The following is an 18,320-nucleotide window of genomic DNA, read 5'->3' as shown; positions in this document are numbered from 1 at the left end:
ACTGTTGTGACAAAATAAAATAAAGAAAAAAAGAAAAAAACTCCTGACAATTCTTCCTGAAGAAAGGTTAGAAAGCCTTAACCAAAGGCTTCTAGCAATAGCTGCAGGGGTGAAATGCTACCCGATAGGACCGGATCGCGCGATCCGGTAGTGATTGTGGCTGGTAGTTCGGCGATCTGGTAGCGATGGTGGAGCGAAGCTCTGCCCACCCACCCGGATGTCATTACTTCCTGATTTTAACCAGGAAGTAATGTGTTTTTTACCTTCTGCGCATTCGCAGAATGTTTTGCGCATGTGCAGAATGTCTGCGTGTGCACATCCAAGCCGGCAAGGAAGGTAAGTAGATTTCACCCTGAATATCTGTCTTTCAAAGGCAAGCTCTATATAAAGAAATAATAGTCACACACTCATTGTGTTTCTTTCTCATTGCCACTTTATGTAGCAGGCTACCTGACCTCCTCTTTTGAGGTAGCTAGCTTATTTCCAAATGACTTTTGTTTATTATGACCCTATTGTTTTTGTATGAGAACTATTACAATCTAGGAATAAACTAAATGTAGAATCGTTATTACTTTAAAGTCAAGAAAAACAAGATAAGGAAAAGTTGCTCCTGGTTCTTATTCTCATTTGCTTTTTTGTTTAATTACAGGAGACAGTGGTACTTACTTGTTAGGTTCCTATACCAACAGTGGTTTTATTAATTCAAATTATATCCTGTATGGCTAATAGAAAATAATTGGCAAGTAAATATAATTTAATAGCTGTGAGTTTTTATATTGCTAGGCAGTATGTAGGAGACTAATTCTAATGAGCTGAGACTCAGTGTAAATAATTAAAGAAGTTAATATTTCTGTTTGTCTGATCAATTAAAAAAAGCCCTCAGTCCTTTAAAAGTAAGTGTAGAACTATGTCATGGGAAACATATTGAATGTGAAAGATTTATTAGGCTATATTCACACAAACAAACTGTGGTTCTGCAGTACACCAAAAGACTTCCGATTTGCAGTGGTGAGAACTAATTAGAATATATTTCAAATCAGAAATTGAAAGAAATATGACCTTGAATAGAATGTACCATTTATTATACACTGTTGAGAGCAATTCATATTCTAACTCTTTGTTACATGCTGTGCCCTTTGGCATAGCATAACTCTATTAGTTTTGAATGGGAGTAACCCTGTTGCCTCTTATAATCCTGGGCCTGTCTTGTCATGGTATCAGAAGCGAAATATGTTGCTTGGCCTCATTTATATGGCTTGGCCTCACTTATGCTGTATGGTATTCTTTGTGTATTTTTTTCTCCTTTGTTTTCATTATTTTGTTTTTTTTTAATCTTTTTAATATAATGTAGGTCTCCCAGAGGTCGTATTTCCAAGTTGGGTGGCCCTCCACATAATTTGGATAAATAAATAAATAAATAAAATATTAGTTTCCTTTGATGCCAGCTAATGGGATAACATTCAAAAAATAATGGCTTGATTTTTCATCTTGTTTTTCTTTAGAGTGTTTCTAAGAGCCATCAACAAATTTTCTGAGACTATGAACCACAAGTTTCTGGAACACATGAATTTTGAAGAACAAGTAAGTGGTTTATTTATTTATTTATTTAAAAAAACAGAATTTACTTGTTTTGCATCAACATTTTTCAGTATTTTTCCAAACTGTTTGGAATTAGACTGAAAGAAGATGAAATACATTCAAAGGCCATTTAATTTGGGAGAACTATTTTCCCCTCAGTTTTGGTATTTTGATTATTGTATCGTTCTCAGTCCAATGCTTTTACTAGTTTGGCCAATTTGGACACAAGCTATAGAATAAATAATCATGTAATACAGGATCATCATATATACATGGATTTTAATTAGAATATAAGAACATTCTTGTTTGGCACAGATATCTTTAATATCAGGAGCTCATTTTGCTTCTTCTAGAGAGGGTCTATACTTGAAAAAAATTCAGACTGAGGTTGAAGTGTGGCCATTACCTTATTTCAATGTAGGAGCTGAGTTAAAACTCATTTTTCTAGCCAAGCTTGTTTATGTTGGTGTTTCTTAAAAGTTTTAATTAGTATCCCAAAAATCAAAATAAATTTTCAATGTTTGCAAGCTGCCTAGAACCATATATTTCTTCTAATTGCTGTTTATGTCCCACCACAAGCCTGTGTAAACAAGGCATTACGAACTCTAGCTGACCAAATCATGGAGGCTGAAGCCAAACACCCTGATTCACTGGCCATTGTTTTGGGAGATCTAAACAAGGCAAACTTAAGGAAAGAACTACCAAAATACTTTCAGCATGTCAATTGTCCCACCAGAGGCAAGAATACTCTAGACCACTGCTACACAACACTAAAAGATGCCTATCGGTCTTTACCACGTGCAGCTGTAGGACACTCTGATCATTGCATGATTCACCTTGTACCTGCTTACAGGCAAAGACTTAAAGCCATAAAACCAATAATTAAATCAGTGAAAACCTGGACGGAGGAATCAGAATTAAAGCTACAGGCATGTTTTGACTGCACTGATTGGAATATTTTAAAGATACCTCTGCAGACCTGGATGAACTCACAGATACTGTAACATCATATGTCAGCTTCTGTGAAGACCTATGTGTACCTACAAGGAACTTGCGAATACACAGTAACAACAAACCTTGGTTTACACCTAAACTTAAGCAGCTACGACATTCCAAAGAGGAAGCCTACAGAAAAGGTGATAAAATGCTGTACAATCAGGCCAGAAATGCACTAACAAGGAGATAAGAGCAGCAAAAGAAGCTACTCTGAAAAGCTAAAGAATCAGTTTTCAGCAAATGAACCAGCAAACATGTGGAAAACTCTTAAAAATATCACCGCTATGGCAAACCTCCTTCCCAGGCTGAAGGTAATCAACAACTGGCAGATGACCTGAATGAGTTTTACTGCAGGTTTGAAAGGAAACTACAGCCACCTATCTCCACAACCCCATCTCAGACACACCAACAACAGCCAAGCCTCCTACAACTGACCCCATTTCATTGGGTTCACAACCCCTAGTGATCACAGAAAAGGAAGTGCAGGACCTATTTCACAGACAAAAGCCAGGAAAAGCTCCAGGCCCAGACAAGATAACTCCTTCTTGCTTAAAAGTCTGTGCTGACCACTTGGCCCCATCTTCACCCATATTTTCAATAAATCACTAGAGATGTGTTATGTTCCTTCTTGCTTCAAACGCCTACCATCATCCCAGTGCCGAAGAAGCCCACCATCAAGGAACTGAATGACTACAGACCAGTTGCTTTAACATCTGTAGTCATGAAAACCTTTGAAAGGCTAGTGCTTTCCTACCTGAAAACCATCACGGATCCGCTGTTAGACCCCTTGCAATTTGCATACCGAGCAAATAGATCAACAGATGATGCTGTTAATATGGCTCTGCACTACATCCTACAACATCTTGAGTCTCCAAAGACCTATGCAAGGGTCCTTTTTGTAGACTTTAGTTCAGCATTCAATACCATCATTCCAGACATTCTTCTAACTAAGCTAAACCAGCTACAGGTACCGGAACAGACTTGTAAGTGGATCACAAGCTTCCTAACAAACAGGAAGCAGCAGGTGAAGCTAAGCAAGATCACATCAAATACCTGTACAATTAGCACAGGGGCCCCCCAAGGCTGTGTGCTCTCCCCACTTCTCTTCTCTCTGTATACCAATGACTGCATCTCCAATGATCCATCAGTTAAGCTACTGAAGTTCGCAGATGACACAACAGTGATTGGTCTCATTCGAGACAATGACGAATCCGCATATAGACGAGAGGTCAAACGACTAGCCTTGTGGTGCAACCAAAACAATCTGGAACTGAACACACTCAAAACCGTAGAAATGGTGGTAGACTTTAGGAAAACCCTTCCATACTTCCACCTCTCACAATACTTGACAACACAGTATCAACAGTAGAAACCTTCAAATTTCTGGGTTCTATCATATCGCAAGATCTCAAATGGACAGCTAACATCAAAACATCATTGAAAAAGGACAACAAAGAATGTTCTTTCTGCGCCAACTCAGTAAGCTCAAACTGCCCAAGGAGCTGCTGATCCAATTCTACAGAGGAATTATTGAGTCTGTCATTTGCACCTCTATAACTGTCTGGTTCGGTTCTGCAACCCAACAAGAAAAACACAGACTTCAGAGGATAATTAGAACTGCAGAAAAAATAATTGCTACCAACTTGCCTTCCATTGAGGACCTGTATACTGCACGAATCAAGAAGAGGGCCGTGAAAATATTTGCAGATCCCTCGCATCCTGGACATAAACTGTTTCAACTCCTACCCTCAAAACAACGCTATAGAGCACTGCACACCAGAACAACTAGACACAAGAACAGTTTTTTCCCGAAGGCCATCACTCTGCTAAACAAATAATTCCCTCAACACTGTCAGACTATTTACTGAATCTGCACTACTATTAATCGTTTCATAGTTCCCATCGCCAATCTCTTTCCACTTATGACTGTATGACTATAACTTGTTGCTGGCAATCCTTAGGATTTATATTGATATATTGATCATCAATTGTGTTGTAAATGTTGTACCTTGATGAACGTATCTTTTCTTTTATGTACACTGAGAGCATATGCACCAAGACAAAGTCCTTTTGTGTCCAATCACACTTGGCCAATAAAAAATTCTATTCTATTCTATTCTATTCTATTCTATAATAAGACTGGATAACACATATAATTAATTAATTAATTGAAATAATAAAACAGTTATTGAGTAAATTGCCTAGCATTGTAGAAACAAATGTTATTTATAGCAAGACCTCAAGAAGATAAAGACTTATCTATCCTTTTTTTCAGATTGAATTCACACATAATTAAATATTTTAATATAGCATCAGAGCAGTGAGCAATGTACCAAAAATGTGAATTATCAGGCAGAATTTGTTACTGTCAAGTAATGTGAGGCACACAGTGTGAAATCAAAATTATATCTCAAAAAAGGCCTCAGAAGGACCTTAAGCTTCCTTTTTGTCCTACTTGTCCCAGAATGTGACAAGTAAAAATATGGTTTATAAAATTCATATAGTAAATGTGAATAATATTAATGTAAATGAATGCATAATGAGTAATAGCTCTTTTCAAGCCAGAGCATGAATGATAAAGCATAATTTTCTTTGCTCTCTGAGATTTAACAGACTGCATGCCACTGGCATGCCAGATTTTCTTTTTCTTCCCTTCCCACTGTCCTTACTATTTCAATTTCGAGGCTGTGTGATTCCATAGCGAGTCTGCCTGGCTTACAGATAAAGTTAAAATAAAACAAAATATAAGAAAAAAACAAGAAGATAGCTGATGTAACCAACCTCCCACTCCTCCAGCCAATAAGCTGCTCAACTTTCAGGTAGATAAAACAAAAGTAGACATAATGTCAAAGAAACAGTGGTGGATATCATTTATCACATTGAGTTATCCTACGTGAAAATATCTATGACCAGTTGCCCCATAGCAAGTTGTCTGTGGGAAGATCGTCATGGCAAGTTGGCCAGGGCAAATTGTCCCATTCCATTCTCTGTTAAGGGAGGCCCGCAAAGTTATCTTTATTGTAAACCTACATCAGAAATTAATAATATTGCCATAACAATTAAACATTTAACACTTTCCTTTGGTCTGGAACTTGCTATATGCTGAAGTTAAAGAGTTAGAGAGAATTAGTTGGCATAAATGTTTTGCCGATCTTTCAAGAAATGCTTGTTTTGGGAGTTTTGATTCCCTTGAAACTTGCGTGCAGCAGCCAATGCATATTTATTGACTTTTATTATCATTTACTTATTTATGATCTACCAGTTGGGATGTTTCAAAAATTATGAAATGTCATTCAAAGCACTTGAACTATTTTCCCCCCCCAAATTGACACAGTGAAAATGCAAACATCTGTTGCACCATATTCACTGTATACCAGTGAATTGATATCATACATTCATATCCCAGTTCTACTTTTTCCCTCACAAAATAACAGGACATAGCTTTCTATGGGTTTCTATACCTGTATATTTGAATTGTGAGGGAGTTCAATAATGGGGACAGAATAGGGAAATTTATGACTTTGCTCTGGCCCTGAATTTAGATTGATCCTTTCTCTTTAAGAATTGCACAGAAAATGGGATTCTATCAAGTGAGATTTATTTTCCTCGTGTGGCGATTGAAAACTTCACACATCAATTTTCAGGATGGGCCATTTCTCTCTCCTTTCCCAACCCCCGCCTTTCCTTCATCCCTTTAGCTCCCCCTTGTGTGTTTGTTTTTCCCTTTTTCCAGATGAAGACTTGAACATCTCACTATGGGAAAGAAATAATTCAAAAGTTCCACTTTATTGAATAGAGTAGAAACAACATGAACCTTGAGATTCTTCCCATTCCTTCGCTAAACTGACAATGTGTTAGAAAACAAATGCAATGTTTGTACATTATGGAATATATGCTATGATAGATGGTTTGGGCAATATATTGTTGTTTTTCTAACAGTACTGTTAGATACACAGTCTGTATTGAGTTAAAAGAAATCAAAATACTGTTTATTCAGTAATGACCAGCAAAATTTGTAAAATATATACCGGTAACACAAAAGAAAAATCAAATAGATGAAATAATACAAAGATTAAATAACAATGTAAAATACAACACTATAATGGTGTTCATTACCTGTGCAAGGATTAAAAAAATATTACAACCTAGGAAGTAAAATAGATATCACTTAAAAAAGATAGCTAACACATATTAAATCTAAACTGATGAATAAAAGAGGAGGATTATTTCTGTGACCACAGTTATGCATTGTTTTCATTGCAAAATGGAATTTAGCTACTGCACAAGTAATAAAGGGCTTTGACACTTTTACAAGATAATTCACAGATAAATTTCCTTCTTGGAAATTTAGATATTGGGGGTTATAACAAATCCATTTGTCTCCAAACCAGTTAGCCTTTTGGAAAACCATGAAGGTGTGATTTTTCTTTGGACATTGGGGTTAGATTGTTAGTTGGATCCAGCAGATATGGGATTTTGATGGCCTTATTTTGATGATAAATTTTTTCAATGTGCTATGTTTAAATTTTTACCATGAACTGCCTAGAGTCACTAGGTGAGATAGTGGCTATGTAAGAATTGTAAATTATTAAGCATGCCTTTGATCTCATATTTTATATGCTTTCCTTGCACTGCTTGTATATGTTTCACTTTTTGAAAACTCACTAGAGTTAGTTGTTCCAGAAGTTTCAGGAGAAAATGCAGGAGAAAATCCTGATCCTGACTGGAGTGTTTTTATTTGTTTGTTTGTAATTTCATGAAGACTAGAAACAGAAAGGCAACATTGGAAAAAAGAAACTTCACTTGTTTTTCAGCTCAGCAAGAGTGTACCATTCTATTTTCTTATCTCTTTTCCTTTGAGGAACACTTCCCTCCATTTTCACAAACAAAGCTTTCTTTTAGATCAGGAGAATTTAGTGCTTATAGAAACATAATGCTGACAGATGGGGATCTGGGCTGTATGGCACTATGATTATGTTGTGTGCCATTTGAACATGCTTTGCTGCCTCAGATCTTAGTCCAACTCCCATCAAAAATTGTAGGCATGGTCTTACAAGCAGCAAAAGAGAGAAGAAAAATGTTATGATCCTCTTAAGGCTTATTTGATTGTCCCTCTAACACTACACTTGATACAAGAATATGATTGAAAAGCTGACAAAAATAGATTGGCATTGATTGGGCTGTGGAGAAACAATATCAAAAGCAACAATAATCATGCTAAAATGTGTGTTCGTGCTTTAAACTAAGAAAGAAATTCTTTCAATGTATTAAAACCATTCTATCTTTTTAAAAACTAAGCATCTGAATCTGTGACATTAATTAATTGTTCATCCTAACAAAGTACATTACATAGTACATTAAGTAGCCATATTTTTGGTAGACTGGCTTATGTTTTGATTTAATAAAAGGTTTTTGGACAATGAATTTTGAACAATTTATACAGTGGTATGATTGAGGTCTGATGTGATTACAAGGGAGACATTGTAGAGAAGGTCAATCTGCTAATTTTAAAAATGAAGAAAGAACAAATGGCACAGGCTGTAATTTTCTTCTTTCTAATAGGCAACATACAGTATAAATAGGGGGAAAAAATAGGGGCTCTTCAGAGGTTGGTGGCCTATTGGAATTCAATTGGTCCATTGCAGGACCTTTTCGTTCTACCTATCTACTGGGCTTTGTCCCTCAATGGCCATTTTTCCTTTGGCTGAACATTGTGTGACAACTATTTTCTTCTTGGGAAGAGCTTTAGTGAGAAGAATATTGACTTCATAGAACAGTGAATAGAGATATTCCACAAGGTTGAAGAATATGTCTTTAATATGATAAATAAGATAAAATATCATTATTCCAGAAATGGTCCAGTTTATTTATTTATTTCCCACTTTTATTATTTTGATAAATAATTCAAGGCCACTAGCATACAGAATTCCTACTACTACTTTCTCACAAACTTGGACTGAGAGAGATTGTACAGTCCAAAGCTATTGAGTATGGCTTTGTGCTGAAGGCGGGACTACAACTCACAGTCACCTGATTTCTAACCTGGTGCCATAACCAGTATACAAAATTGGCTAGATTAATTATCCTAATGCTATTATTATTATTATTATTATTATTATTATTATTATTATTATTATTATTATTATTATTATTATTATTATTAAATTTTTATACCGCCCTTCTCCCGAAGGACTCAGGGCGGTGTACAGCCAGAAATAAAATACAAGATATGTACAATTAAAACAAATTAAAACATAGCAAAATTACAAAAACGGCTAATAATTAAAATTTAAATTTAAAATATTTAAGAATATTAATAAAACCCCAATGTAAAATCAAACTATTATGCCAGTCCCGCTTGAGTAAATAAGTATGTTTTTAGCTCACGACGGAAGGTCCGAAGATCAGGCACTTGACGTAGGCCAGGGGGGAGTTCATTCCAGAGCGTCGATGCTCCCACAGAGAAGGCCCTACCCCTGGGGGCCACCAGCCAACACTGTTTGGCGGACGGCACCCTGAAGAGACCCTCTCTATGAGACCATACGGGTCGGTGGGAGGCATAGGGTAACAGCATGCGGTCTCGTAAGTACCCAGGTCCTAAGCCATGGAGCGCTTTAAAGGTGGTAACCAAAATCTTGAAGCGCACCCGAAAGACCACAGGAAGCCAGTGCAGACTACGGAGCAGTGGTGTTACGTGGGAGCCACGAGCGGCTCCCATTACTACTCGCGCAGCTGCATTCTGGACTAACTGCAGCCTCCGGGTGCACCTCAAGGGCAGCCCCATGTAGAGATCATTGCAGGAATCCAACCGAGACATAACCAGAGCGTGAATGACTGTGCATAAGGCATCCCGGTCAAGGAAGGGACGCAACTGGCGGACCAAGCGGACTTGGTAAAAGGCCCTCCTGGAGACGGCCGCCAGATGTTCATCAAAGGACAGCCGTCCATCCAGGAGGACGCCCAAGTTGCGAACCACCTCCTTTGGGGCCACTAACTCGCCCCCAACAGTCAGCTGCGGATGCAGCTGACTGTACCGGGGTGCCGGCATCCACAGCCACTCCGTCTTGGAGGGATTGAGCTTGAGTCTGTTTCTCCCCATCCAGACCCGTACAGCTTCCAGGCACCGGGACAGCACTTCGACCGCTTCATTGGGGTGAACTGGGCCTCACCTTCAATATTTGTAATAGCTGTAGGTGTCCTAAAGTTAATCAGCCATAGGATTCATACCTCAAGATGCTTTTCATAGTCCAATGGTTAGAAAGATTTGGGTTTTAGTGCAGACTCTAGTACCATCTACATTGTCATACATGTGGCTGTGTTTCTTATAGTATTCCTCTCTGAAGCTTACTAATAGACAGTTAACATGAATATCAGCTCTTTAAACTGATGAAGATGAAATATATAGAAATAAATACCCCCCACAATTAACAGTTCGCTGAAATATATAAACTATAAAAATATTATGTAGGAGAAAATCTCCCTTGTATGGAAGAATGAGGAATTATTTTGATCAAGGTGTTGCAGCTTTTTCTAGGTAAATTTTGCTAAAGGGAATTTTTCTATTAAAATATTGCTATACTGATATTTAAAAACTAAGGGCAAAATATATTCCAGATCATAAAATTATGTATTTCTGTTTTTCATCATCGAGAAATGTGGTCAACATTTTAACTATTACTACAATGAAAATAAAGTTGATGAAAATCCAGAACTCTTTATAGTATAATTCTTGAGGTTAAAAACAATAGCTTATTTTTGGACCTATTCCATATGTATTTTTTAGAATTTAATTTTGCTAAAATCAATCAGCTTTTTTCCCATGAAGCAGTTATGAAGAACGTATGATATAATTTTTACCTCTAAAGCTGCATTCCTTGGTTGGAGATGGAAAATTATTCTGAACCTGATGTATGCAAAAGTTGTCAGGGTGTGTGGTAACTTTATTGTTTATAAGCTAATGAACCCCATGTGAATCTCCAGATGCTACTCAGGGAATTCAGGCCGGTGGGTATAAAAACCACACTCTTGTCTTTTTATTCTAATTGCAATGTAATAATAGCACATAACTTTGCATCATATTAATCCTTTCTGCTGGCTGCCTTCATAAATTATTTAGGTTTTACACAGCTTAATACAACCTTCCATTTCAGGAGAGATGCATTATAACAATTCGGTGTTCTGTCTTCTGCTCAATTTACAGCTCTGGAACAACTATTTTCATCTTGCAGTGGCTTTTATCACCCAGGACACCTTGCAGCTAGAGCAATTCTCCCATGGTAAATGCATTAAGATCCTGAACAAGTAGGTCTTGTTTTTAATCATTGAAAAGTGATTTTTGTTTCTCATTTAGACAAGAAAGCTGGGATGAAGGTAATGACTTCTGTTTTCCCTTTTAGATATGGAGACATGAGACGTTTAATTGGTTTTGCTATCCGTGACATGTGGTACAAACTTGGTAAGTTAGAGTACTTGAAAGATGGCCGCCTTCTGGTTTTTAGGGAGACCTTTTCTAATGAGTTGTTCCATTTTATTAAAATTGTTTTATTACATTTATCTTGTCTCATGAAATACCTGCCTTATTTACAAGATATGTGCCTGAATGTCTGGCAGATAGCAACATAGACATTTCTACACATGCAACATTACTCAATATTATTAAGAACAGGAACAAGGAGATATTTTGGAAATCATACAAAGAAGTCTAAGCAAAGAGCTTTCATTTATAGCAAGAGGGTTTGTAATCACCTTGTTGAATCACAGTGGCACAATGGTTATAGTGCAGTACTGCAGGCTACTTCTGCTGATCACTGGCTGCCAGCAGTCTGGCAGATTGAATCTCACCAGGCTCAAGGTTGACTCAGCCTTCCAGGTTGGTTGGTAAAATGAGGACCCAGATTGTTGGGGGCAATATGCTGACTCTGTAAACCACTTAGAGTGGGGCATGGAGTGGATCCAGGGATTATTGCTACCGGTTCTCCGAACCACCCACCGGATTGCCCAATCTGGTAGCGATCGTGGCGGGTAATTCAGAGAGCCGGTAGCAAAAATCCCTGCCCCTCCCATGCCCAGCTGAGCCACATGATCATCAGAGGTTGTTTTTTTTAAACTTTTAAAAGCATTTTTTCTTTGGCCAAAAAAATGCTTTTAAAAGTTTTAAAAAAGAGCCTCTGATGATCGCGTGGCTCAGCTGGGATCATCAGAGCCTTTTAAAAGCATTTTTTCTACAACCTGTAAAAAAATGTTTTTAAAAGGCTCTGGCGATCCCAGCTGAGTTGTCTAATCATTAGAGGCTTTTCTTTTCTTTTCAAGACAAAAAAAATGCTTTTAAAAGAAAAGAAAAACCTCTGACGATCAGGCAACTCAGCTGGGATCGTCAGAGCCTTTTAAAAGCATTTTCGGCTGAAGAGATTCTAGAAAAAATGCTTTTAAAAGTTAAAAAAAGGAGTTGGCCACGCCTACCCAGTCACATTACCCCCTCACCAAGCCACACCCACAGAACCGGTAGTAACAAATTTTACATTTCACCACTGATTCCTGGTTATCAGTTTCAGAGAAGGTCATTATTTTTTTGGGGGGGTGTTAATTTAAAAATGAGCATCTGTCCAGAAATAAGAATACATGTTTCAGTTTTTGTTATAGAAATGTAGAGCTGCTTCTACTCTTTTTCTCTCTATTAAAATGTTTATACCTTCTGTTTTACATCAGTAACACTTTTTGTTCATATGTATACAATGACCAACATGTATTGTTGAGTAATATTTGGATTCCCAATTTCTAAGTAAATATATAGTACTACCTGTCCAAGCCTAGGGAAAGAATGTGCATGGAGGGACAAAGAAGTAAGAGTTGAATACACTGAGCTTGGCTTGATTAATTTACTGCCAAGTCGGCAGGGATCAAACTGGAACTGGTCCATTACAGCTCCATATAATAATACAGCAGGTCTGTAATTATAAATCAAGGCAGTTTTGCAGCTTGAAGGGAAGCTTCTATGCAAGAAAATGGAATGTCCAGCCACCAAGGTTTGTCTCAGCAAGTGTGTTGGTTTGCTTTCATGTGAAGAAAAAAAAACCCTGTTCATTTGGCTTTCAAGATATCAGCATGAATTTTATTTTTTGTCCCTATCTGTGTTGTTATTTCAGAATAGCCATAGTTAGATGAGGTTGTTTTGCCATTGTACCCAACAATACAGTGACATTTTTCTTGAAACTAGAAAAACATAGCAAAATGATGAAAGCAGCTGCTTAATATAAGATTGATACAGAATAAAGATGGAACTTTATAAAGATGGAATAAAGATGGAACTTTAACGGGCGTGCATAAGAGCACAAAAGTGCCTACCGTTCCTGTCCTATTGTTCTCTTCATTATAATATTATATGCATACTTTTACTTATACTTTTACTTATATATACTTTTTCTCTCATGATAAGTTATTTTATGTTGATGATTGTATATACTGTTGTGACAAAATAAAATAATAATAAAAAAAAACTTCTGTTGCAGTCACTTGAAAAAATTCCCTTGATTATAATAGAATGCCATGTTTAATTATATGTTATACAGGTTTTCTCCAGGAAAAAAAGTATTTATTTTTCCTCCGCAATTCAAACATAAACTTATCGAACAATTATAAATCATCAAAGACCTACAATTCTCAGAAACTGGAGGTTTATAGAAATTGTAATTTTTTCTTAAATTAAAAAGTTGAGAATCCAGTGTGTATTAACAAGCTCAGATACAAGAGATTAAAGGATTTGTAACAACTTGATGCAATATTTTGGTGGATTAAATTGTATGCAACAGTAAGAATTTCAGTGGAAGAAAAATATTAAATTTACAGGATATATAACATTTAGAGAAAATTATTACTTTTGCCAACATAATATTACTCCAATATTGATTTCTAAAACTGATAATTTATTTCCTAAAAACTAATTGAAATGTAATAACTGTAACACCTAGTTCAATCAGCTTAGATCATACATTTGCAGGCAATGTTGTAAAAGTTCAATAATTTTAAAAAATGACTTATAATGGAATAAGACAAATTCTAAAAGTATTTATTTATTTATTCAGAAAGTACACTTATATAACTGCCCATCTGACCAAAAGTGTGCGGTTTATAACAATCGACAGATGTATACTAAACATATTCCAATTTAGTACCCTGAGCTAACTTTAACATGTTACAAGGATGCTGAAAGTTTCCCATTGGAAACCTCATATTTGATAAATCAATCTAATGCCAAATGTTATTTATTGTGGAAATTCTTGGAGACTATAATTCTGTACATGAACTTGTACTATATCTATAATTTCTCTTAAAGTCACATTTTAACCTGAAAGCATTATACCATTTGTTAAATAAAAATAGATTTAGATGCTATGAATGGCATGCCTTTCTTTCTTATTTCTTTCTGGCTAGAGAATTATAGCTGTTAATTTATCTGGGCTCTTACCTCAAGGATAAATTTCTTACTTAGTGGGTAGAAGCTATTGTAATTTTTCATTTTTCTGCTGATCACTGTTATTGATACTTGCATACTAATTTGATTTTAACAATGAGCTGTAGTTTTAAAATGGTACAAGAAGTTTTAAGTATTACGAAAATGCATTATATTAGAAAATTTTACTCAATTGTTTTAGGTTTTGTGATGTTGGGAAGGAAGGAAGGAAGGAAGGAAGGAAGGAAGGAAGGAAGGAAGGAAGGAAGGAAGGAAGGAAGGAAGGAAGGAAGATTTTGAAGTATCCATCAATTTTCTTGATGTTACATAGCATACTTCCAAGTAAATAAAGATTTTTTCAAAGATTAGGAGCTTGGTGGCAGCTAAGTTGTCTCTTCATCTATTGATCTGCAACTGGAAATATACAACTGCCCAAGTTTTAGTTATAGGGAGAGTTTAAAATGAAATTGAGCAATTATCCTTTCCACTTAATCAAAAGAGGAATGCTCTAGATGAGGCCTGTCAAGTTGGCAAATTAGACTTTGCAAAAGAATGTCCAGAGTTCAGCACCATGCATTTTGTTTATTGGACCAAATGCCTTGTCTATAATATAATACAGGGAATCAAACCTATAGTGGCTGCTGCTTTTTCATCTCTCTTGTCTGAAACATTAGGCATGGTTAAGTACTGTAAGAAGGTGATCAACCAACACTTTGAACCTTATTGTAATTTTACTTTGTTTTACAGAGAGAGGGGGGAGAGGAAGGGTGAGGGGGGAGAGGGGGGAATATTCCATCACTAAGAAATATTTCAAGGCCTGGTTTTCTTGTTAGAGGTGACATTTACAAGCTTCTTTCTTCTTTTTTCATCATCTGTCATAATTGCAAATGCTTCCTAAGGCAGACTCCAGTGGCACTTTATTTCATGTGGCTTTAAGTCATTGTGCAGCCAATCTATAATAGAGTTACCAGGACATCATTTCTATTCTGAGCTTTCCAATAGTTGGCATTATTCATCTAGGAATGAAAGCAGATGTGTTTTTTTCAGTTGTGATAGACAAGAGAACACATAAAAAGCTAGTGTAATGTTTTCGCTGATAAATTGATTTTGATGGGAAGAGATGAGGAAATAGAATTATTTTCTCTTCCAAGAACACTCATTGATTAAATGTTGGGAACAGTAACCATTAAGAGAAGACTGTGTCCATTCAGTCAACTCATGTGGGTTATCTGATGTGCAATAGGCTTTGCATGTGATAGTAAACAGACATATTATAATGCGATCTTGAACCGCAAATGGACCATAACAATAGTAGAGACTAAAGGTCTCATATTGCAATACTGCCATAGAAAGGACATTAGATTTACATACCATTTAGCTGTTTTCCCTAACTTAGCACTCTCCAGATATCTTGGAAATGCAGCTATCAGAAAAAAATATATCAAAGTATCAACTGATCTATGTCTGTCTGTCTGTCTATCTATCTATCTATCCATTCATCCATCAATCATCCTATCTCAGTTTGTTCAAATTGTTTCATATACAGTTGAACCCTTTGCGTACAATGATGTGGGGTAGTAGCTTACAGGTGAATAATTGGGAAGAAATAATTCTGATTGTAATTTATTAATTTAACCATAACAGTATAACTATATAGCTAAGAAGGCTCTAAGAGTTGTTAACTTAATTTTACGTAGCTTCTTTTCAAAAAACACCACACTACTGACCAGAGCATATAAAACATTTGTTAGGCCAATTCTCGATTACTGCTCTCCTGTCTGGAACCCATATCATATATCTGACATCAACACAGTTGAGCGTGTCCAAAGGTATTTTACGAGAAGAATTCTCAACTCCTCCGAAACTAATAAAATACCTTATTCCACCAGACTTGATATCTTGGGTCTAGAAAACTTGGAACTTCGTCGCCTTCGACAAGATCTGGGTTTAGCATATAAAATCATCCGTTGTAATGTCCTTCCTGTCAATGACTTTTTTAGTTTCAATAACAATATCACAAGAGCTACCAATAGATTTAAACTCAATGTCAACCGCTCCAGTTTAGATTGCAGAAAACACGATTTCTGTAACAGAATTGTATATACTTGGAATGCATTACCTGACTCTGTAGTTTCTTCTCATAACCCCAAAGGCTTTATTAAAAAACTGTCCACGGTTGACCTCACCACTTTCCTAAGAGGACTCTAAGGGGCGTGCATAAGAGCACATACGTGCCTACCGTTCCTGTCCTACTGTTTCTTCCCCTATGTATATATATGTTTTTAGTACCTCGTTTCTCCTCGTATATACGTTCATATATTATATAACCCTTTATGCAACGCTTGTATATATATATTGTTATATTGTTATGATGAATAAAATAAATAAATAAACTAAGTAAAGCATACTATGCAAAAGAGACAATCAAGCAGCCAAAAAGGGAACAAAAAGACCCAAGCACCTCTCCACCAGCAATCAGCACTGAAATCAGCATAGATTAACTCCAAGGTGCTGCAGGACAAGAGTTACACTAATATCAAAAAATGGTGGAGTAGAATCATTTAAAGAAAACAAACAAACAAACAAAAGGAGGGACAGAATGAAATGTGAATGGCAAAACCTAAAATATTTTTTTATTTATTTCAAATAATTAAATAGAAATGTTAAATTGTCCCACAGCAAGTTGTCTCACGGAGAGTTGGGCATTGTGAGTCCTCCTGCAGCAAATTGGTGGTGGTGAATTGGCCGCACCAAGTTGGCTGTTGCAAGTTGTTCCATTCCGCAATCAAGTAAACAATACCCCAGTCAAGAAACTGCCAAAGAAGCAAGCCACTATAATATAAACTGACAGCAAATCTCACTCCTTACTAGCACTAAAGAAGTTGCCTAGTTTGGGTAATGAAACATCTGTAAGAAAACCAGCAAGTTCAGAGAGCACCAAGGACCATTCAAGTGAAGCAGAAGTCAGACAATCAAATTGCAACTAGTGAAAGAACCAAGAAACTGAATACTATCGGGAATAACTAATATTATTCTACTTACAGAGTTTTTGCATTACATATTTAGCATCTAATCATTGCTACTCCCATTATGGAAATCATCACAAAGTTACAAAACTGATGTGAAAAGGTATTTGCTGTTCTTTTGTGAATAGTTGTTTCTCAACTAGAAATGTTGAATCATCAATATTTTTTAAAATATCCACTCTAAAATCCAGAAGGAAAGTTAAAATAAAACATTGAAATAGAAATGTTATAATGGTATTGGAATAATGATGTACCATGGGTTGATATTATTAATGTTCTCTTTTGTCTATTGTTCCAGGACAGAATAAAATCCGCTTTATTCCAGGAATGGTTGGACCAATCTTAGAAATGACCCTCATCCCTGAAACTGAATTGCGTAAAGCCACCATCCCAATATTCTTTGACATGATGTTATGTGAATATAAACATACCGGTGAATTCAAAAAGGTATTATAAGCTTTGTGTATCATTTGATAATTTGGTAACTGCCATTATTCTTGAATATCAGATGAATGCATGCATTTTTTTGTTCTATTGTTTTATTGTTTTACACTAGTTCTGTGTAAAATAAAGGAAAGGAGAAGGCTTGCAATTCTGATGGGAACTTAGAATTTGAGGACCCACACTTAAAATAAAAAATAATTCATTTAAAAATTAAATGTATCTTAAGCTTTTCAAATGAATTGACTATGTTTTGCAAATGTTATTGCAAAATCATATGGTATTAAGTTCAAATCACAGTCATTAAGTGAATCATGTGATTCTGAGCCCATTTGCCCAAATTTTTTGGAGGGGGGGATTGTCCAGGAACTGGCAAAAATATTGCAAAATGATAACAATAAAAAAGTCACAGAGTACATTCGGGTAAACTGACACTTAAATGTGAGACAGTTTTCAACCCATGGGGAGGGAGGGATATTTTGCAACCGACAGAAGTATTTTATAGATTGTAAAGCAATCTTTCTGATGCTGCTGTAATCCAAATGGTCATTAAAGTATTTAGTAAATACTTTAGTTAATCCATCACGAACTATCTATCATACAATCAAGAAGTATAGTAGGAGTTTTCAAGTAAAACACTTAATGGAAAAATACTTTAAAAATACCCCAGCAGAAAGAAAGAATACTTTTGAGTGAGCTACCATTGATATATTTGATAAATATCTGCCAAAAGAGAAGGGGGGGGGAGGCCTGCTTGAAATCAGACTTTAAGAATAAAAATTATGAATACATTGCATTATAAATTAAAATATCATTTTTAAAAGGGTGGGAAT

At 36.1% G+C, this 18,320-nt stretch overlaps 1 protein-coding gene across 1 annotated transcript in view; it reads left to right on the top strand.

The window, feature by feature from the left end:
- Positions 1–18,320, top strand: part of DOCK2 (dedicator of cytokinesis 2) — a 366,602-nt gene that overhangs the window by 283,380 nt on the left and 64,902 nt on the right. The window contains exons 30-33 of the mRNA XM_058167876.1: positions 1,503–1,581; positions 10,775–10,875; positions 10,971–11,029; positions 17,345–17,493. Of these exons, the coding sequence (XP_058023859.1) occupies positions 1,503–1,581; positions 10,775–10,875; positions 10,971–11,029; positions 17,345–17,493 (388 nt within the window). The remainder of the gene's footprint in view (positions 1–1,502; positions 1,582–10,774; positions 10,876–10,970; positions 11,030–17,344; positions 17,494–18,320) is intronic.

Source organism: Ahaetulla prasina, chromosome 2, assembly GCF_028640845.1.
Source record: "Ahaetulla prasina isolate Xishuangbanna chromosome 2, ASM2864084v1, whole genome shotgun sequence".
In the NCBI taxonomy this organism is placed as follows: Eukaryota; Metazoa; Chordata; class Lepidosauria; order Squamata; family Colubridae; genus Ahaetulla; species Ahaetulla prasina.
This window is presented reverse-complemented; position numbering and strand designations above follow the sequence as displayed.